The sequence below is a fragment of the Cuculus canorus genome, chromosome 9 (genome assembly GCF_017976375.1).
Source record: "Cuculus canorus isolate bCucCan1 chromosome 9, bCucCan1.pri, whole genome shotgun sequence".
Classification (NCBI taxonomy): domain Eukaryota; kingdom Metazoa; phylum Chordata; class Aves; order Cuculiformes; family Cuculidae; genus Cuculus; species Cuculus canorus.
In genome coordinates, this window is record NC_071409.1 from 18,861,353 (window position 1) to 18,884,131 (window position 22,779).

Here is a 22,779-nt window from a genome sequence, read left to right on the forward strand (position 1 = left end):
TTTGCAAGTTTTAAGATGGGATAGCGTTCAGGGTAATGATGGGCTGGAGAACAGGGATTTATCATCAAAAAGGAATGAATTTATAGTGTCTTCTCTTGTTATACACCCCATTTTCTACCATGTTCAATAGAGCTACAAAACCAGTGTTATGTTTTTCAGGTTTTAAAAGGCTATCACCTATCATACTTCTTCTGCTCCTAAATCTTTTAATACCTTGATTGAAATTCAGATGCTCATTGTTACTCCTCAGATCAAATGTCAGACAAGATCACCTCTATGTATACGTTTGCATGCATGCTGGAAGGCCTTTAAGTAAAATAATAATCCACTCTTGGTGATACTCTGCAGTCTTTCATTAAGCACTAAAGATACATTTTGCTTTCTTCCTGCATTTATGGGAACATAAAGGTGAATAATTCAGTTGTATGAAACTAGCAAAACCCTATCAAAATAACAGAAAATCAATGCCATGAAAAAATCAAGCACTCAAATCAGTTGAGAGGGCATGGCTAGAGTATCAACCACAAAGATACTGTACAAAATGTTATCCATGGTGCGTTACATGGTTAACTGGTGCCTATGTTAGAAGCCAGCTGCAGTGGCTCTTGTTCAGCAAGACATCCATGGGACAAACTATCTGGACTTCTGTAAAGCCTTTGATACAGTCCCCCACGACATCCTTCTCTCTAAATTGGAGAGATATGGATTTGATGGGTGGACTGTTTGGTGGATAAGAAGCTGGTTGGATGGTCGTATTCGGAGAGTAGTGGTTAATGGCTCAAAATCCAGATGGAGATCCATGACAAGTGGTGTCCCTTAAGGGGTCTTTACTGGGACTGGTGCTGTTTAATATCTTCATCAATGATATTGACAGTGAGATTGAGTGTGCTATCAGCAAGTTTGCGCATGACACCAAGCTGAGTGGTATAGTTGCCACACCAGAAGGACGGGATGTCATCCAGAGGGACCTGGACAGACTGGAGAAGTCAGCCTCTGAGAACCTCATGAGGTTCAACAAGGCCAAGTGTAGGGTCCTGCACCTGGGTTGGGGCAATCCCCTTTTTCAGTACATGATCAGTGATGACGTGCTTGAGAGCAGCCCTGCAGAGAAGGACTTAGGGGTGCCAGTCGATGAGAAGCTCGACATGAGCCGGCAATATGCACTCACAGCCCAGAAGGTCAACAATATCCTGGACTGCACCAAAACAAGCGTGGCCAGCAGGGTGAGGGAAGTGATTCTGCCCCTCTATTCCCCTTTTGTGAGACCCCCACCTGGAATATTGTGTCTAGTTCTGTAATCCTCAACATAAGAAGGATATGGACCTTTTGGAATGGGTCCAGAGGAGGGCTACAAAGATGATCAGAGGGCTGGAGCACCTCCCATATGAGGACAGGCAGAGAGAGCTGGGCTTGTTGAGCCTGCACAAGAGAAGGCTCTGAGGAGATCTTATAGTGACCTTCCAGTACCTGAAAGGGGCTACAAGAAAGATGGGGAGGGACTGTTTACAAAGGCTTGTAGTGATAGGACTAGGGACAATAGGTATAAACTGGAGAGGGGCAGATTTAGACTGGACATTAGGAAGAATTTCTTCACTATGAGAGTGGTGAGACACTGGCACAGGCTGCCCAGGGAAGCTGTCTATGCCCCATCCCTGGAGGTGTTCAAGGCCAGGTTGGATGGGCCTTCGGCAGCCTGAGCCAGTGGGATGCGTACCTGCTCGTGGCAGGGGGAGTTGGAACTGGATGATCTTTAAGGTCCCTTTCAACCCAAACTATTCTATGATTCTATGATCCTATAAAACTGTTGGCATCTGGGTAGTGCTAGTGACTTCACTTGATTATATACTCTTAAATTCTTAAAGTTAAACATGGGCTGAGAAACCTTTAAAAAGCGGCATGTTATTAAGAATGCAATAATAAGATGAAAGATTCAGGTATAGGGAAGATAAAGAATTTATTAAACAGAAACTGATGCATGCTTTTTATTCTTTATCTTGCTTTTGTTTCACAATTCATTAGACAGAACGTCTAAACATGGCAGTTTCTATCTTTCAAATTTATTGACAGCTATTTTCAAAACATTAGCAATAGCAGACTAGTAACTTCAAATTCTTGAAGGAAATTAAATCCTTTATTGAAATTAAATTCACTGTGCTAATTGTCGTCTATGTTGTTTAAAAAACTACTCTGGTGAAAAGCACAGTATTCAGCACACACAAGACTGAGTCATTATTTCACTAATAGGAATAAAGCTAAATCTTCTCTACCTCCTTCATTAGCTCATGAAAATATGAAATGACTGGCCCACCACCTAAGGGACTGTAAAAAAAAATGCAACCTTTCTTCTGAACCTAATAAAAGAGTATTAATCAAGGCAAACGTGATAAAGTTTTGATGATATATATGTACATTAGGAATTGGATTGGGTCTACAACATTTTGCACTATGTAAATAACCAGCATAGGGTTCATTTATGTTGCAGAAACCCTTCAACTTTTAGGCAAATTCACTTGCAGACAGAATATGCTCATAATTATCTTCATTCCTATGATGTGCCGATTATTGTATTAACTCCATACAGTGTCAAAGGAGGGAGGGGGGTTGTGAGTTAAGTCACAATTGCACACAGAATCTTTTTGTTTAATTTAGACATACATAACACTAGTTATTATTATTCATAAACTTGTATAAAACTAGCTTATAGTATGATTGTAACACAAAATAAGGCTGCAGCAAGTGTGGTTAATAATTTAGTCACAGATCTTTGTAAAATATAATGATATTAGATATTAGATTTGATATTAGATTCTTAAGTAATGCAGAAATAAGACTGCCTTATACTTTGGTTTCTGTCAGACATTCGAGTTACATAGGGAAATTCTGGACATGAAGCAGAGTTTTATTTATCATAAATTCTGCTAGTATTAAAAAATAATTCAAAACCTTTTCTGAAGTCGTATAGACAGTTTGCCTATTAATTCAAATCACACAACACAGTGCACCCTAACATATTGCTCATACTTTCTGTGGTTTACGTGTAATTCCTACATATTCTGTAAAAAAAAAAGCTTATTGTAACTATAATATCCCCTTGAGATCATTCTCTGTTTAACCCTCATGTTCTGTTTGGTCATAAATCAAACCACTAAATGATTACAACGGTGCTCTCCTTCCTCTCTGTTTGTGCCCTACCGGGCAAAACAGATCCCAGCTGAGACTCCCAGCCATCATGAAACAAATAACTGATACAAATGATAAAGGTCTACTTACCAGGAAATACAGTTCCTTTTAAATATCCAATAACATTAGAAATTGTCTTGTAAGTTGGGATTGACTGAATATTCAGACTGATTATTGTTTTCCCTGTTGAAAGATAAAAAGGAAAAAAATGAAGACAAAGAAAACTTTAAACTTGGTTATCCAGACAAGAAGTCCAGAGTCTGTGTTATAAATTCATGACATCTAAAACAAAGATGTAAAATCAAATTTAAAAAAAAACCACTGAAGAGGAACTAGAGTTTAAAACATGAAATATTCCATTATTTTCTTAGACCCATTTTAGCCACAGAGTTTAAAGCTGGACTCTCAAGACAGATCTCTCTCCATGAGTTAAGAGATCATTCAATTCACATAAAACAGAGGGAAAAAACCAAACAAACTAGGATTTACATAATTCTACGATAAGGAAATTAGTCTTAATCTTTATAGGGTTTTCTCACCAAATCCTTCAGCCACGTCAATCTTTCAATAACATTCACAAAACTACACCTGGTTTATATTACACTATTCTTCCGGAGAAAACCCCCTACACAAACTCAGACAGGAAAAAAGTTAGACCTCTGCACTGCTAATCACTTTACCAGCGTAGCCTTTGGTGATATACTTGTGAACTCCTGCCAGCAGAAGGCAGATATTGTTGGCTTAGCTGGCAGCAACTGAGGAAATTGTGTAAATACAAAAGTAGAAAAATTCCAAAACCTGCCAATATATAAGGACTTGCCAGCATTGCAATGCCAATTGAGACTGCAGCACAGGATAAAGCCACAGAAAAGTAAATGTCTCAGTTAAGAGAGCTTAAAAAAATTAACTCTCCTTTGCTGAGAATAACTCGTTCCTTCTGTCCTCCACTTAGGACACATTAACCAGACTAACTCCTGCAGTTTGTGGCAATAGAAACAAAAGGGCTTACTGTTCATACCTTTAAAATGTTTTGTTTGCATTACAATACACTATCCTAACATTCATCTCATCTGAAAGGTCATAACTTCTATCCAGGAAAAGTGAAAATGTCTTAAACTGCTCTAACTTAAATGCTAGCCATTGTCTGGCAATAAGCACTGTGTCACCCCAGACCTTCAGGGAAGTTCTCTGACATCCAGAGCGCTGCACCACCCCGAGGCACACCTGTGTTTAAAGGCATCTTAGAGACAGAACTCCTTCAATGTCCCTATTCCAACTGTTGAACACCAACATTAAAATATTCCACTCATCATTTTGCTCGTTATCTTCCACAGATATTCTTTTAACAGTTTGTTTTCTGGCTTTGTTTCCTGAGATGCGTGGAATACATCAGGAGGGCGTTTACTGCAACATGTAAAGGAAAAACACTACATTTCTACCATGCTGTTCATCAAGGTTCATTTGCTTGTACTTCATCTGGTAAATTGATTTTAAAGTTCTCTCAGAACAAAATCCAATATATCTTCATTCACTGCTCTTCACTAATACTTGAAAAAAGCAAATCAGCTGCTAGGTTCTTTCCTTGTTTGTTTGGGTTTGGTTTGTTTTTTTTTTTTTAATTACTAGCATTATCCTACTTTTTACTCAGACAAAACATCCTCCGTTATCAATAGAGGTGTCCGCTATGTGACAACTCTGTTTTTGCTAGAACAGGACAGTAAAGAAAATGCAAGTCGAGCACAGTTAACTAGTGTTAACTAATAGTTGACACTATTTTGCAATAATCACTCACAGCAACTTAATATTTTGAAGTGTCGTGCATATATTGGGGTTTGAGTTGGAATTAACTCTGGCCTGACGTAAGATACTGTAAGGATTCTTAACATCATGTGATGATGAATTGTGTTTGTTCTATAAATCTACAGATATTATTCTAGAATTTAAAAAAAAAAAATCCAAAGCATTTCCAGCACTATACTGTCATCTATGTTCTTTTGCTGATCTTTTAAAGCAATGTGAAAACAACTCATGGCATCCACGTTTATTAAGCAGTTTAAATTTCATCTGCACAAGCTACTTGCTGCTGCGGTTTCTCAACTACAACCATCTTAGAGCAAATTTTCTCTGCTTAAAAAAAAAGATTTTCAAGCCCAAGCTGATTTCCTTTCATTTTTTAACTCTAAAAAACTTCAGCTATATATTCCTTTTGGGCCCACTTCCAATAAAAAGAAGATGAATCCACTTGAAGACAACTGACTTAATTGTTTTTCTTTAATCAACATCAGCTATCCAGTCTTCAAGTAACAGCAAAGAAACAGAAAATTAACTTCTGGCAATACACATGCTCCACCATCAGATATTCAAGCTACTAGTCGTGTAACAGTAGTTACCCTGAAGTGACTTGGGCTTAAGGGCTTCCTACAGCACCTGAAAAGTCTAAAGTACTCTTTGGAGTATAGAGCAGAAGCAAAATTTAATCTCCTTTAAACAGTTCTGACAACAAACCTCTCTTCTTAATTCTGTATTTTAAAGATCTTGACAACTTTCTCTCTTTGTTCTCTGTATGCTCTGGAAAAACACGAGGACACCAGCTTAACATTATCTGGGATATATTTTTGAGTTTATGTAAGTCAAAACCTACTTCTGGAATAGAAGAAAAGTACTTATTGAGAATATTATTTATTCATTTGCTTCCTGATTTGAAATCAGTAAATTGTCTCACACAAAATTACTACCTTCTCCACTCACAATTACATACTTATTTTTAGAAATGCATGGTTATTTCCCACTCTTTTGATTGACAGTTTTTAAACTTCAGATGAGCAAAAGCTACTACTTGTAGCCTGCAAAATGAATTGTATTTCTTTTTCTTGCTTATAACTTTATTCAAAGCTCATACTAACACAGACGAGTATCAGCTTGGACCCAATTTTAAACATGTTGATTAAATTCCTTAATCTTGATCATACTAAGCAACTATAATCAGACCATTTTCTGAGCATTCCTTTGAGTACCGAATTGTAAAAAAGCATCATTTGGGACTCAGGTTTGAAAGTTAGACTCTTTTGACAATATTTTTGCTTCTCATATACAAAAATTTGCCTACATGCACAATTAACTCCAGCATAGAAGTATCAAGTACTCAATGGATCCACGAATTTAGATAATTCTTGGATCATAAAACCAAAAGTTATTTCACAAGATTGCAGAAACAAGGTATATTGAATAACTTCAAGCAACCCAGGTTTTAGCATATATATAATTCCTGCTGAAAGCAATAGAAACCACACCTGAATAAAAATATATCAGTTTGATATCACAAAGTTTTCAAATATCATCAAGAATTCATGGGCATATTAATTAGTGAGCTGAAGTAGCCGGGATAAAGTTACATTTAACAGATTTCTCGTTCCAGTCATTCTAAAGCCTTACATGAAGGTCTAATAACTCAAATGCCAACTTTCTGATCACACACTACCAAGTTTTTCAGACCCCCCAAAGGATAATAGTTTTTTAATAATGAAAGCTACTCTTTTCATAGTTATTTGCCTCAAGATCTGAGGCTTTAAATAACATCAAATATCACAGAAAACAATAATACAATCAAGAACTAACTGCGTTCAATGTAGAAGTACCACAAGCTATTTACATATAACAAATAAGCACTGATTTCTTATATTCACTTGGTGATACTATACAGAAAAATTTGAACTGGTACATAATATTTGGAATACTCTGATAAATACATCACTATAAGTATACATTAAAATGTATGTAACAGCAGATTTTGCTGTCATTTGACACAAAAATATTCATTTTCATTACAGATTTTCTAGAATAACCGAGTAAAATTCCTAGCACTCGTTAGGAAATCTAGAAATCTTGTGCTATACTACCAAATTGCATACACAAAAGATACCGCATCCATGACAATGTACTGTATTATTGAATAATAAACTTATTGTGCAGGAACACATCAAAACTCCTATACAGATATTCATGTAACAAAACGCCTTTACCAATTTTTTTCTTTATTATAAGCAATACACCATCTAGATTCAGTGTTTCTGAAATCTAGTATCTTTAATTTTTTTCCCTACTAGATTTTTATATGATTAACCAACCATGTTGCCTACTAACAATATATTCTCCTTTCAAAATGTGTATTCATAGGTCTTGAGTTCTCAAGACTAGTCTTGGTTTGAAGAGTTCAATGAATAAAATTTTTGCTATTTGGTCGTATTTTCTGCCTTACAACATGGAATCCAACAACAAACATATTCAGATGAAAACCTTTTGAAAATAAGTGATGTCTAAAATAAAGTTCTAAACTGGTATAGCCTACTGAGATAGAGCATGAATGTGTCACACTCAGTATCAAAGATAGTTAGGAATTTTGAGAATGTTTCATATTGTAGAGTTGGATTTCATAACCTCATACTATTTTGAGAGATTCCTTAACTGCTTTACAGCAAATAAACCCGAAGCCTCACAAAGAAAAATAATGGGACAGAAGAATTCTGAAAATATAACTTGACCAATTAGAATTCTGGTAGAAAAACTCTTGAGGGTTTCAGGTAGGAGTATAGAGAAGATAAATTAAAAAGTGCTTCACGCTATTTATGCTTAATTCCTTTCATGAACTTCTGTTTAAAAAGATAACAAAATTTAAAGCAATCACAAAAAGAAAATTCAAATGTTTGTAAGTTTTACTATGTAGTATGTCTGTATTACACCTGGCTTCCCTATTTAACATGTACTACTTTGAAATACCAACAAGCTATATGTTATATTTCTACTGTTATGTACATTTAATTCAAATTTGGTAGATACAGTAACATGCACTGCCATAAACATCCTGGTATCTTGCTCTATTTATTTTCTTGGATTAACTTTCAGCATTGTGCAAATACTTTGAAATTATGGGATTCTTTGCACAGTGCTATCATATTGTATGATGGCATAGCCAGAGTTTATTAAATATGGTATTCTTCCATTGTTCTGACAGGTAGCAAGCTATGGGCAATCAAAAAGGACTAGTTCTTCATGACAACGCTTAACTGCATGTCTCACAAATGACTCTGTAGAATATTCATGTACAAAACTCTGCCTTAGTCACCAGACCTCTCTCCCACCAATTACCACCTTTTCAAGCACCTCAACAACTGTCTGCAACAGAAGGTTTCCCATAACCAAATAGGACCTCAAAACACCGTTGAAGAATTCATCAGCTCCAGGACTCCAGCATTCTACGCTACCAGAATAGACTTATTTCTTGTTCGCAAAATACATATATTCTAATGGTTCTTCATGAGATTAATAAATTTTATTCTAAGCAGAGATATACTGCTTTAAAGTTGATGAGATTAAAAACAGTGGTTATTTTTGCACCAACCTAATACTTAGCCATGTGAACACACTTCTCATATACCAAGTTATCTTATTTTTCTCAAGTTCTAGACAGGATCTCAGGCGAGAGCTTTTCTGTTAACATCCGTTCTCCCCATTTACAAGTCTGGTAATTCAAAATCCTCAGGGTTCCATTCATACTCCAAACAATATGTCGTTCTTTTCTTTACATACCATATGACAATGAAAGCTTGACATTGATTATGCAAATTGATCAGTGAAATCCTCAGGTTTGCCTTCCTGCAATAGACAGCTAGTGACTGATGACTAGTGAAATTCTAGATCTTTTTCATCTTCTGTCTTCTCAGATGTGAATCATATGAGTATAAAACCTCACACTTAAAGCCATAGAGAAAAATTACATGTATATCTCTAGCGTTTTTAACTACCAGACTTCTAGGCTATCAGGCTTGCCATTTAAGACTATTAGTGATGAAAAAGTGATGTATTAAATTCCACTAGATAGAATTACTTTAAATGCTCAAGAGATTTATTGAGAATGGATGATCTGCACCAGACTGAAATCTACCACCTGGCAGAAAACATCACTAAAACCAAAGAAAGTTTATTGCAATACAGCAAAAGCTTTCTTAATTTATGCTTATAGGAATGCTGTAGTTTTTTAGCAATCTTCACAATGTTCTAGCAAATATCCGAGCAATTTTCTGTAAAAACAAGATCATTTCAGAAGTACAGAGCTGCTCTACAAACATACACTCTCAAATTCCTTCTAATTACTCGATTTTTTGAAGAAGTTCACAGGAGCACATAGGTTCAGATTAATGAGGATTAACAATGATGCACCACACTAAACAGAAAGCAAAGCTAATTACTCACTTCAACTAACACAAAACTAATAACTAACTTCAATTCCCACTATTTGCTTTGTAGGTTCTAAGCATTTGATATATCTCGGATGTTTCCCTCCATATCCTCCCACTCCCTCTGTCACATTATGTCTCTTGAAAACTGCAAGGCTAAGGGAAAAAAGAGGCAATGTGAGAAAACTATATATAAATGTTTAATCATTACTCATGAATCTGCTGTTCAGCTTTTTGAAACATACTGATGAGAGAATGATGATCATTTTATTCTAACAAATTTTAAGCCAACCAATCATCTGAATTGCTTGTTCACCTCTTTTGACAGATAAGTGATGAGTTCTAAGTCAGAAGTGAAAACTCTCTCAAGCTTCTTCAAATCAACAGGAAGACCGCTAATTCAGCCTTCACTATTCTCATATGCATGACTCTGTTCAGCACTTTCTCTTGAGCTATTATTATTAATAAATAGTTATATAAGATTTCTTATCATGATAACAGTCTTTCATCTCTTCCATTCAGGCCGCTACCGAACACTCCATCGCACTATATGCTCTGGTGTATCTATAGTTTCACTACTATTTCAAGGTAAAATATATAATAACACATTACAGAATTATGCAAGGCTTCTTGTTATAAACCCTAGTTGTTCAATAAATTAAGAGGTTTTTTAATAAATCCCACGTGGATTACTGTGGTTCAGAAGCTTTACATGAAACCAGACACAAAACTTTTACTGGACTGTCAGCTTGGAATATTGTTTCTTTCCAGAAATTTTGCACCACATGGAATTCCTGACTTCAAAGAGAAATAAAAGAGATGTGTCACATCTGCCACAGAAAAGGCAGAATAAGCTACCCTTTCAGTGATTCTGTCCTGTAGCCTCCACAGAAAGCTTTCTGAGAAATGGACACCATGCAGTTGCCAGCCCAAATACACGCTTTCCTTTAGGCACTTCAGCTGTTGAAAATTCCTACAACACTAGCAGGCTGCACGTGTCCTGCCTGGAATGGCTAAGCACTTGTTCCTTCCAAAATGGCCTTTTCCTGTTCATATAGTCTTTCTCTACTGGTTGTGGGAATGATTGGTTCATCTTTAAAATATCTAGCCATCCATGCATGAAGAGCAATAGTCATATCTAACCAACAACGGCTTAAGCCATGAAACATGAGGTGATTCTGCCTTGCCTTTTAGTATGTGTAACTACAAATGCTAACACAAGTCATAAAATTAATCAATCTTTTTACGACTTGTTGTATTGTATTCCTAGTCTCCCCAATAACTTTCCAAAAGCAATAAACAAGATATGCGACACATATACAATAGTACAATGGTTGTCCTTAAGATTTACTTTTACTGTTCTCATCACTGTATTTAGCACAGGATACAGTGGCTAACTTCATTTACCTTAGTGTTTCAAGAGCAGTGCTTCAAATTAATTCATTTAAACAGGTACTGTAACAAAATATACTATTTTTTAATACATTTTTTTTTTCTGGTGAAAGATAGACTAGTACAAAACAAAAATCCACACAGAATTACTGTTTAAACATGCCTCTCATCTGAAGTGTTATCTGAACGGCGTTGTTTCCTTCATTGAAACACTGTGCAATATTTTTGCTAGAAGACTGTATTCTCACTTTTTTTTTCCTACACATCAGCAATAAGTTTGTTCAAGCAATAATCTGTTTGACTTTGCTAATGGCATTATCTCTGAAGAGATACTCGGAATACATTATTTGTTTACATCTAGCTTTACTCAAGGTATTTTGTTCTTATCAAGATGACTGTTTTCCTGGCAAAAATTGGAGGAAAAGGTGCCTGAAGGTTCAGTCAACAATACATTGTTTTTCCAATAGAAGATACAAATTGAAGAACACAGAAAGACTCATCACTTTTTAGAATTATAGTATTATTATGCTAAAGGCAGAAAAGAGAGAGAGAATAAATTTAATACCACTGATGGTGCCTTAATGTTAAAATCACATTCTCAGTAGTACAACAAGATCTAATAAACCAGCCCTAACAAAATCTCCCTAGGGATGGTACCTAGGTAGAGGGGGTTTTAAGTCTATACTATAAGTAAGAGCTTAATGCCTCATACGAACACACTTCTTTTAATCAAAACTTTGATCTATCAGATTTTAGGAGCATAATTTTTAGATTTTTTTTGTAGTCTTTTCTACAAAGCAGCTAAGCAAAGCATACTCACAATGAGTTAAACCCCTTGGTTACATACAGTTATAGAAAATGGATTTGGAGTCTTTGAAGGACATTGCATAGTTAGAAGAAAAGAATATTTAAAAATCATTACCTGTAGGTTGCATTTGGAGGCGTATACACCTATCTTTTTGGACCGTCTCCTCAGGTAAGGAAATCAGATTTTTGGCAAGTGCTGCAGAAATTGGTTGTACTAACAGTGTTGTGAGGTTTGGGCGATTTTGTCTGTAGCTTCCGTCTTACATGAAAGAAAGAGAACAGCAACTTAGTAAATGAAAATTAGAAGATTTCTCTTCCGCATCAACAGAACAAAATAAGCAAACACCTACAACACAGATCAAACCAATTTATTTAGATAAGTAGTCATTTCTTTTTTTTACTTACCTTACTGGAAAAAAACAAAACCAAAACAACCTCCCTTCAAGAACACGTGCCACAAAATTACATGTGCATATTATAGTATTTGAGGAACAATTCCCAAACAAGAAACTGTCAATAAGTCCAAGAAGATATTAGATTCTGTGTGACTTAAATACTACAAATTATACTGATGTGTGGTTAAAGGAATCAGTGAAAGAAAGAATTACTGAGCAACAATAACTTTCAAATTCAAGTGAGAACTGAACACAGTCTTACAGGGAAGAGCAGACATTTAAACAGCCTGAAATTACGCATAAGTATCTGTCTACTGCTAGTCATAAGGCTGTTTGTTTTGCCAGGGATGCCAAAATGTTTAAATTGTACAGAAGTTATGCTACTTAGCACTAAAACTGTTTAAGGGGCGAGCTATCGCAGAAACAAGTTTTTGTGAGAACTTTGACAATAAACACACCACAGATGATCCACGCTGACGATACACTGGCAACTTGATGGAATGTGCTTCCTTGCATACACCAAAAATCCTGAGATTTAATATACACCTTCCTCTTTTAAACAATAAAATCTGATGATGTCATTGATGCAAAATGAGTTCAATGCAGCTAAGGCAATTATAATTTATTTTGAAAATGCCTTTCTGTGATAGAAGGTTCACATCTCAGTTGAAGGAGATCTGGATTGAGAGCATTCTAAACAGACATGTTAAGCAGAGGAAGGTACAGATCAGAAAGCATCAGAATACTTCATTTACAGCATTAAGATCTTAAGCACAAACCAGAGTCATGCATATTCTAAAACCACCCTTTAACTGAAAAAATGTGAGTTTCTCTACATTTGACTACACATTTAAGCATAGCAAGGTTTGTAATAAGATATTTTGGAAGTCCAACTCACAGAACTGGAAAATAAAGGCAAACTCAGCACTTGGAAATGCTCTGAAGTACTTCAGGACAAAGTGCTCATCTGTTTTTCTCAACTATTTCAGCTGGCCTAAAAAAGGCATCATTTTTCCCATGGAAAATAAGAATGTTCTTGCAGATGAAAAGCCCACAATGAGAAAGGAAAGGCAGTTCATAGCACAGGGCAAAAAACAACCAACCTCCGGAACAACCTACAAAACTCTAAAAGCCTTGCAATCTACCTGCCCATAGTGAATAATTTTCAAACTTCCAATTACAGATCCAGAATACAACGCCTCTCTCCGAGACCTCTATGAAACACACAACATTTTCTGATGATCTGGAGCTCTTTACAACTGGAAGGCATCCTTTACATTCCATGTCACTACAATCATGAAGAGAAGAAGCTACTAGAAGTCAGCAGCATATGTTCTAATAAACGTCTATAAAATTACTATTATGAGAGCTGTTAATGAACCAGAATATAAAAAAATTCCTCACATACATCCTTCTTTTAAAAAAACCCAAAAAACAACAAACAACTGTGCTAGAAGCTCCTGAGACTTCTTACAGTATGTTCTTAATCATAATGCAAAAATTGCCAAGGCTGTAACATGTAATTATGGGGAAAAAAGACATGTTGTTCAGCTCTAATATACAATGTAAATGTTAACAGTGTTTGCTTTGAAAGGATAAGACAAATTATTAAGTGGAAAGGTGAAACTGGTGCGAAACATGATAATTTAGAAAAAGTTTTGTCTTTTAAAAGTTGGGCAGGGTTACAAATCCTTTTAAGTTGTTATTTCAGTAATTTGATGGTAAAATCAGTTTGCTCAACCTTTGAGAGTCTGTTTCTCGAACCAAAAAAAAACACTTTAAAATGTCCATCAGAGATGTGTAGCTGAGACATGATTTTCTGTCTGTTATCTGTCAATCTGCAGACTGTATTACAGCAGCAATGAAGCTCAAAACATGGCAGATGAACAGCATCTCTCCTTTCTCCATTTACCACAACTTGAGCTTCACACCTGAATAAACTGCGACAGATACACTTTTGAGAACAACTTACAAGAGAAAACCTCCCATGTTTAAAAATGAATCATTTCACAATATGAGATAGAATTTGAAGTATGGGAGAAATAAAAAAAAAAAAACCAAAACAAAACAGAGAAAATATTTACAGTATAGACAGAGAGATTTAAATTATCTGGAAGAAAAACATTCTAATAGGACGCCCTCATATAGACTTGCCTTAGCAGGTGGTAAAACCTCTACAACTAAAATCTTTTTAAAGAAAAGATTAAACAAACATCTGTCAGGAATGACGTAGATATGGTTGATCTGCTCCCTGAGGGAAGCTGCTAGATTAGATGATCTCCTGATATCCTTTCCCAGCCTGATTTTTATACAATTCTCTAGTAATTGAAATTCCAGAACTATTTACAAAACTGCAGTATTGGAATTAATACTAAAAAATACACTAAGGATAAAAAAATTAAGTGTATTTTTCCCTCTACCAGCCTTTTATTAGTTCCCTTGACAGTACCTTGTTTAGGAGACGGAGAAAAGCTAACTGCTTCATGATCACGATTCAGAAGTGAAAGATTCAACACCAATCTCCCCAGTTAAATACAGCACACACTAAAAAATCTGGAGATTTCCAGGGCTACTAATTAAAGCAGACTCACTCAGTTTTTAAATACACATGGGCTTGGTGGTGTACCAGCTGCAAAACAGTGCAACTTCATAAAGAAACCAATGTATCAAAAAGAACTTTGGGAGATTCTTGCTTCGTCTTTCCTTGCTGGATGCTAAACTCCTTGGAACACACAGTGCATTCAGAATCTGTGAGCACAATAAACACTTTGAGAATAATTTACATTTGAGATTCTACTTGTAATGAAATTTAGTTTTATAGCATGGAAATCTTCCAAGAACCAGAATTCTTTCCTCCACACAAGTCTAACTATCTAACTGTGCCAGGTCTGAAAATTGGTATTAATTCAAGAAAGGCTAGAGAACATACTGGAATGCAAGAACAAAAATATGCTCATCAATTAAGTTAATTTTAGGAGCACAAAAAGATGCGATCATTAGAAAGTTTCTGCACAGAGAGGGAGGACTACATTTCTACTTTTGCAGTGGCTGTGTTTTGTGCTTTCTTTTTCAGTGCAAGCACAAACCTTGAGCACCAACCTCCATCCTGCTCAGTCTGGGATACACACATGCAACCTACCATTCTTAATTTACCGACTGGTATTGGTAACATATTCTGAGATGTTTGAAAAATGTTTACTTGGAGAATTTAATGGTAATACTTGTGTAACATATACCACTCAATTCCAGTTGAAAATACAATTTTACATCCTTTCAATGACTGTTGTCAAGGCTGAAAAATCAGAGCACACGAAACAGTAGAGGTTTAGTCACAATGCTATTCTTCTCTAATTAAAAGAACATCACTTTACATAGAGCTTCTACAGTCTTATGCAATCACACTTTTATTTATTTTTCTTTACAAAATTTGTGCTATAAGAATCAATTTTCTGTTTATTTGTATTTAAATTCCAGATTCAGAGAAAGATTGGACAGACTATTGTATTTCATTGTTATCTGTTTATTAAAGTCACCCTCTGCCAGGATCTGATAAAACAAAAAGTTAATAAATAAAACTGTCTAAAAAGTTTACTGATAAAATTAATTAAAAGCATTCCTGCTATGACCTGAAATAATGTTTCAGGTTTTAATAATGTCCCTCCCAAAACGTGGAAGAAAAGCAGAGTCTGGCTAAACACTGAACCATAACTGTACATAGCCACATCTTTGACTTTCTCCTGCATTAATAAGAGAGCAGTTATTAGTTTTGAAATATCTTAAGTGAATGGCTCATTACTCTTTCACCTTAAGCTTAATGGAAATTTGACAAAGTTTTGTGCTGAGAATAGACACTCCCAGCAGGACTTCACAGCACACAATGAGAATAAATGAGAGCATAAAAGATGGAATGAAGAGCGTTTGGTCAAATAAGATGTTTCTGTGATTCAATTGCCCAAAGCGAAGAGTTGGTTCAATGCATTTCTGTGAAACAGGTATTCTTCCATTCATGCATTCCCATTTCTACACTGTCCTTTGTCAACACGATCTTGTATTAACCATGACAAAACCAGAGATGTGTAAACTGACACATAATAGTCATTGATATTTGTACTTTCAACTTGTATACAGCTTCCCCCTAAACTTTGTGGATACATTCAACAGCCGTTAGGCTTCCACTGATTCTAAAGAAGCTATTTGCAACGATTTTTTTTTATGCTTCCCCGTAAAATCAGTTAATCTCTGTTTTTTCTGACTTGCATCTAACCACATGCCCGGACTGAACGGGACTGTTTGGTGCCTAACACAGGGAAGCTCCATCATTGATTGGTAGCTCCATCAGCTGATTGGTGGCTCTAGGTACTAACCCCACATCTTTACTCTCCTACCTGCTATGCAGCAGGTATTTTGTTACATTTTCAGCTACAGCTGCTTACAGTACTGTTCACAAGCAGTATTTTTAAGACAGACATAACTCATCCTACTCAAAAAGTAGCCATCAATTAAGCCTTCACACTCTCGGTTAATACTGCTTAGACAACACTTGCACTGCTACATCGGTGCATTATACATCAATTCTGTGATTTTTTTTTGTTGCTGCTGTTGTTGCACATTTCTCCTCCAGTAAATGCTTCCACAAAGTAACACCTTTTCCTATGATCAATCTATATTCTATCTATAATCTATACCAATTTCTATATAATTTTCAATGGCACTATTAGCACGAGTGTGGCCATACTCACAGGAAATTGCAGGATTTTATTCAAGCAGATAAAAAATGTTACGACATAGAGGTATTGTTTTTCTTTATTAAATATATTCACTGTATTCTGTTTACATCACATTTTATCAGTGGAGTGGATGCAGATTTGGATATATATTCTCAAATCTGTCTCTTCAAACAAATTTTCATTGTCATTAAAAATAAAATCAGAAATTCCATAGCTGATAAAAGAAGAAAATATACCTCTAGAACCGTCTGTCATCTTTTTCCGTCCCTCTTAAGGAAATGTGCTTACCCAATATGAAAGGAAAAAAAAAGTCACTCTCCTGTCTCTTAGTGCAAATCACTCTTGTCTTAATGTCTACTTAAGGTACTTTAAAAATACTGTCAGTTTTGTTTCTTTTTAAGATAAATAGAATAAAAAGCAACACATTTATTCCACAAAAGCAAAACTGCTTTGACACTCTGATGCAAAACCATCTCATTAATCCCCTTTCCCTTCTAAAAACATTTAGTAAAATGGCAAAAATTAAAAAAAAAACCAACCTCAAACCAAAAACTTTTTCATAATTCTCTCGCCATTTTGAATCCCCTTATCTGCTTAGCTTGTTACAGTGGCTAATCATTAAAATGACATAGGAGTGGCCAAAATAGAGCAAAATTACACAACACTTCTACAGCAATTGAATCATGCAATCGTTTAGGTTGGAAAAGACCTTTAAGATCATCAAGTCCAACTCTTAATCTAACATTGCCAAGGCATTAAGCCATGTCCTTAAGTGCCACATCTACACATCTTTTAAATACATCCAGGGATGGTGACTCAACCTCTTTCCTGGGCAGACTCCAATGCTTGATAACTCTTTTAGCAAAGACTTTTTTCCCTAATATCCACCCCCCCCTCTCTGCCAGGCAGCTTTCCAGCCATTCATCCTCTAGCATGTAGCATTGCATGAGGTTGTTCTGATCCAAATGCAGGACCTGGTAATTGGCCTTGTAGAACCTCATACAGTTGACCTCAGTTCATCAATCCAGATCCCTCCGCAGACAATTCCTTCCCTCAAGCAGATCAACACACCAGCATAACTTGGTGTCATCTGTTAACCTACTGAGGGTGCACTTGGTGTCCTCATCCAGATCATTGATAAAGATATCAAACAGAATGCACGCTGAATTCAAACCAGCATCTTCAAAACTTTGCTGTTGTATTTTATTTGAGGTATTCTTGATACCAAAACATCTGCTAAAGCATCTTCTATGTTCTTTAAATTTAAGAACAGAGATACTTCACACCATAAGCATGTGTGTGGGAAATAATCAGTGCTAAACGATCAGAAACTCAGGAACATTAGCCACATGAAAAATTGACCAGAAAATGCTGCAATCATGTTATCCGAGTATTAAAAGTGAATACTAAGTATTATTAAGGACCGCAAAAATAAATACTACAATTCTTTCTTAAACCTTAAATCTTCGCACTAAATTAGTGATTAAAATACACAATTCTACAACAAAGTTGCTGTCAACTGATATTACTGATATTTTGTATTTTCCTAAAATATGTAAAAATGTTAATCAAATGGAATTCAACAAAACTGCTTGAAGTGATTGTTCTGACTCTCAGAATTACTGCATAATTCAAAATATTAAGTATCAGACATACACTTGGACTTTTAAAAAACTTTCTCTTAGAATAAAACTACTTAATGAATCCTATATCCGCAAGTCTATGTTTCAAATGTACCTATTTGTTGCTCCCAGAAAATATATTTCCCAGACCGTTAACTATACAATGTTCTTGAACTGGAATCTGGAGGGAATTGTTTACGTATGTGTGTGTGAGAGGGAACATAACACCCAACTGCTGTACTAAGCTTGACAGAGGTGGCTTTTAAAACTGAACTATTACAGACCATTCTGAATTCAAGTGCCAAACACATTATGGAAATTGTTATCAGTTTCATTGAAAAAATATACTTTGGTCCGTGTCTGAGAGCTGCTTGGGTTTGTCCCCTCTGCCTATATATCCTGTAAAACCCTAGCTCAAGTTTACTACTATGTGCTATGTATGAATTTGGCCTGCTCCGTTGAAATGGACACAGAAAGTATCACTGGATCCTACATTCTGCCACTGTAAAGTTGGATCACACCCCTTTGAAAGCAAGAATTTTGAAAACATCGAATTAAATAATGAGCACTACGTAAGTGACATGAAATGTACTGCACGCTTCAGAGTTCATAATACAGTTCATAGACATATATTTAAGTCTTGAACATAAGCACTTTAAATTTGCTTTTATTTCCAATATTTCCAATAATGCTTTTTATCTTCAAGGTAAGGAAATAATGTTTCTTTTAAAGAGGAAAGCTATAATACCCACACTTGATAACTGCCTTTTCCAATCTGCAGAGTCATATTCCAGTCAGACCTTATGTAATTTCTCATATTGGTTTCCTTTTCCTAACTGGTGACAGTCCAGTGAACAAAACAGCAATGATGATAATGCAGAAGCTCTCCCAGTCTGAGCAGGCAAGCAGCTTTACTCTAATTTATGGCTAGTTATAGTAATTGGCTGGTTACTAACTCTACTATGCTTTTTGACGGAGATGCAAGGATGAGACCAGGGAATAACTGATATCAGTCGATTTACCTTGTGTTTGCCCTAGCAGAAACAAAGATTTCTTTCTCTCCTGCAGAAGGGGTCCAGGTAGCCGCCAAGCACGCTATCTATCTAATCGCAGGACCGTTATGACACAGCTCCAGATAACGCACAAAGCACCTCCTGTATGAATTACGTTTCCTGATAAGCACTTCATGAAATAAGCAACTTCTGGCACATTTAAGAGTTAATGGGGTGGTCTTATAGTTTGTTCCCTTGGGAGACAAATCTTTGTTTTCTACACTGCTGATGGCCATTATAGACAAAACAAATAACAAACACGGAAATGAGACACTGATACAAATTTCCTCCCCTTCAATGATGATCAAGACTCAAATAGTAAAATAACTGTCTTGCTTTGGCTGAAATATGTTTACAGCAGCCAGCATATACATCAGGTTACATATGCCATCATTGTTCTGGTTAGGAACAAGCATAGAGTCCTGTTTACCCACAATAATGAGATTTATTGTTATTAAAAATAATAAAAGCCTAATAATGCTCTACAAGGAATGGAACGGAAATAGAAAATCTCTAAGAAAACAGTGAAAGTGACAGGTTTAGGATAGCAATTATTTTGTTTATAATATGTAGTGAACACTGCAATGACTCAGAATCACGTGCTGTGTGTATATATTTGGTGGACAACATGAAATAAAATTGCATATGTTATCTGTAAGTACACTGTGCTGTTCTTACAGTAATATATATCTGATTTATTCTTTTGTATTTGTTTGAAATCATGGGAAGTCACATTATTGCTTCAGTTTGATGACATATTGAGTCATCCATGGGTGTGAAGTCCCCTCCTTTTCCCACAGCTTGTTACTGATGCCTCTCCCCACACTGCAGTGCCATTAATTGTGCCAGCACAATCATTTCAGTGACCACACTGTGAGTCGGATCAGCAAACCTTCTTGAAGTCCTTTAAAGCTAGAACAGTTCCCCAACTTCTATCATAGCAGTGCTCTTAACAGATAAGTCAATAGAGTAGAAGATACGCTGGGACAAGGAGATAGACGGGGTAGCAGGAACTCCTCCCATACCTCCCAAACCCTTGCATTGTCAAATTACAGTTACAGTGAATACTCCTGTCCTCTAAGACACAAAGTGACTGTTCCTTGGCAGAAAATGACTCTTAAATATGCACATAAATACAAAAGCTACTTACAGCTTTTTAAAAAACACCCAACTTCATAGTTCCCATTAACTCAAAGCTCCTCATTGTTAAAAAAAAAACAACCAAACAAAACCAGCTTGTGTTTTGATTTGCAAGGGGAGCACCACGTAACCTTAACTTTGAAAAATCAGATCCTACTTATACAATCCTCACACAGAAAATAAAAAAAAAAAAGTTACAGCATTAGGATCTGTTTTATAAAGAACTAAATAATAAATCTATCACAATCATCCAATAGTTGAGTAGTAACCAACTGGAAATTAGATGTTATTCAAAGTTCATATAGTAAAGGGCAAATATCTGCATACATACAACTATGTAATTGGAATCGAAGCAATAAGAATTGTCAGCCTTGACAGCCCAAGGACTAGTTTAAACACTCAATCACAGCACACACATTGGATCAGCCTTCTGCATATACTTCTAATTCCTTCTGCAAGGGCTGAAGCAAACCAATAGGATGTCTTAACTTTCTGTCCATACCTAAAAAAAGGTGACTTGCATAGGCTCCGTTGACTAAGACCTCAAAAATGATTACTGTTAAGTTGATACTCTGAACATTTCTGGAGTGGTATAGGAGGGTTATCTAGTTTTATTCTGTATAGATACTCTGATTTAAAGCAACAATTCTATGTGTGTTGCATTCTGGTATTAAGGTACACAATTTAGCTTTTGCTTTTGTTTTTCTCCTTTTTGTCTCTATACTAGGGGTCAAAGAATGTAAATCAGGATGGCATAGATTGCTTTCTCTTCTCATTCTGCACAGCTCCGTAGCTCCTCTTGCCACAATCATTTTCTTATCAGCAAAATACTTTTAAAGTTCTTGGTTTGTAACTGTAGGTACTTAGTTAGCATTTGACTTGCAAAAAAAAAAAAAAGAAAAGAAGAAAGACAATCCCCTTTCTCTTTTGACTGCCATCTGTTAAGCTTCTCCTCAAAGAAATTAGCAAGTTTCCATTTTGGAACTCCAAACTGCAAATATGCCATCATCTGCAAAATTTATGAAAAAAGTCCTCATTGGAAAAGATAATAGTCTCATATAAAATTACCAGAGAAGACTGAAACATAAACAAAGGGCATTGTCCAGATATTATACGAAGGCTGTTTGTGGCACCTAAATAAACAGAGAAGTCATGACAATGTCAGAACTACAGAACAGTTGAACTTGGAAGGGACATTTTGAGATTGTTGAAGGACAAGCTGTCAGTTCAAAGCAGAATCAAGTAAAGCAGGTGGCCCAGGATGTTGTCCAGTGGGTTTTGGGCATCTCCAACCCATGTCAAAACCCCTCTGGGCAACCTCTTCCAGTGCCTGACAACCCCCACCATAAAATATTCCTAAGGGGAATTTCCTGTATTGCAGATTTCTCCTCCATTTCCTGAATACCACTGGAGAAGAGTCCATCTCCACCTTCTACCACCTCCCATCAAGTATTTACAGACACACTCATGCCCTCTCTGCTCAAGAATAAATAATCTTGAGTCTCTCAGCTTCTTCTTCTCATGTCAGATGCTCCAATCCCTTAATTACCTTTATGTCAGTTCATATCTCTCCCGTAGGGGAGCCCAGAATTGCATCCAGTACTCCAGGTGCCATTTCACCAGAGCTGAATGGAGGGTCAGAATTGGATGTTGTTGTCTACCTTGGCTGCCAGGGCGCATTGCTGGCTCACGCTCATATTGTCGTACACCAGGATCCACAGTTCCTTTTGTGCCTAGCTGCATTCTGGCCAGTCATTTCCCAGTGGGTAGTGGTGCATGGGCTTATTCCTTCTCCATGCAGGACGCTGCATTTCCCTTCGTTGAACCTCACGAGATTCTGGCAGTCCACTGCTTCAGGTTATTGAGGTGCCTCTGAATGTCAGCACAGCCACCTGGTGCATTGCGCCGCATGCCCAAATGCCAGTTGTCTAGAATGAAGACGTGGGTGTTCTCATGATCCTTAATTAAACCTATTTATAGGACGGAGTGGAGAAAAAGCTATGCTCTGAAAATCCTAAAATTCTGACTCTATGGAAATCCTTGTAACGCATATCGGTTCGTTTCTTGGATTACAGAACAGAGAAAAATAAGCTATAGGCTATTTACAGCACTCCTCAGAGATACAAACAGTGGTATTTAATCTACTTAATAACTTGCTTATATATTTGCAATGTTTTATTATGTTCATGCTGTCTACTGTAAGTGCTGTATTCAGCTTCAGAAGGCTATTACAA

General features: G+C 36.2%; 1 protein-coding gene across 12 annotated transcripts in view; it reads right to left on the minus strand.

The window, feature by feature from the left end:
* Nucleotides 1-22,779, minus strand: part of NAALADL2 (N-acetylated alpha-linked acidic dipeptidase like 2) — a 461,442-nt gene that overhangs the window by 114,131 nt on the left and 324,532 nt on the right. For all 12 annotated transcript variants that reach the window (XM_054074712.1, XM_054074707.1, XM_054074703.1 and 9 more), the window contains 2 exons: nt 11,725-11,868; nt 3,271-3,363 (listed from right to left, as the gene is read on the minus strand). In XM_054074712.1, coding sequence (XP_053930687.1) covers nt 3,271-3,363; nt 11,725-11,868 — 237 coding nt within the window. The remainder of the gene's footprint in view (nt 1-3,270; nt 3,364-11,724; nt 11,869-22,779) is intronic.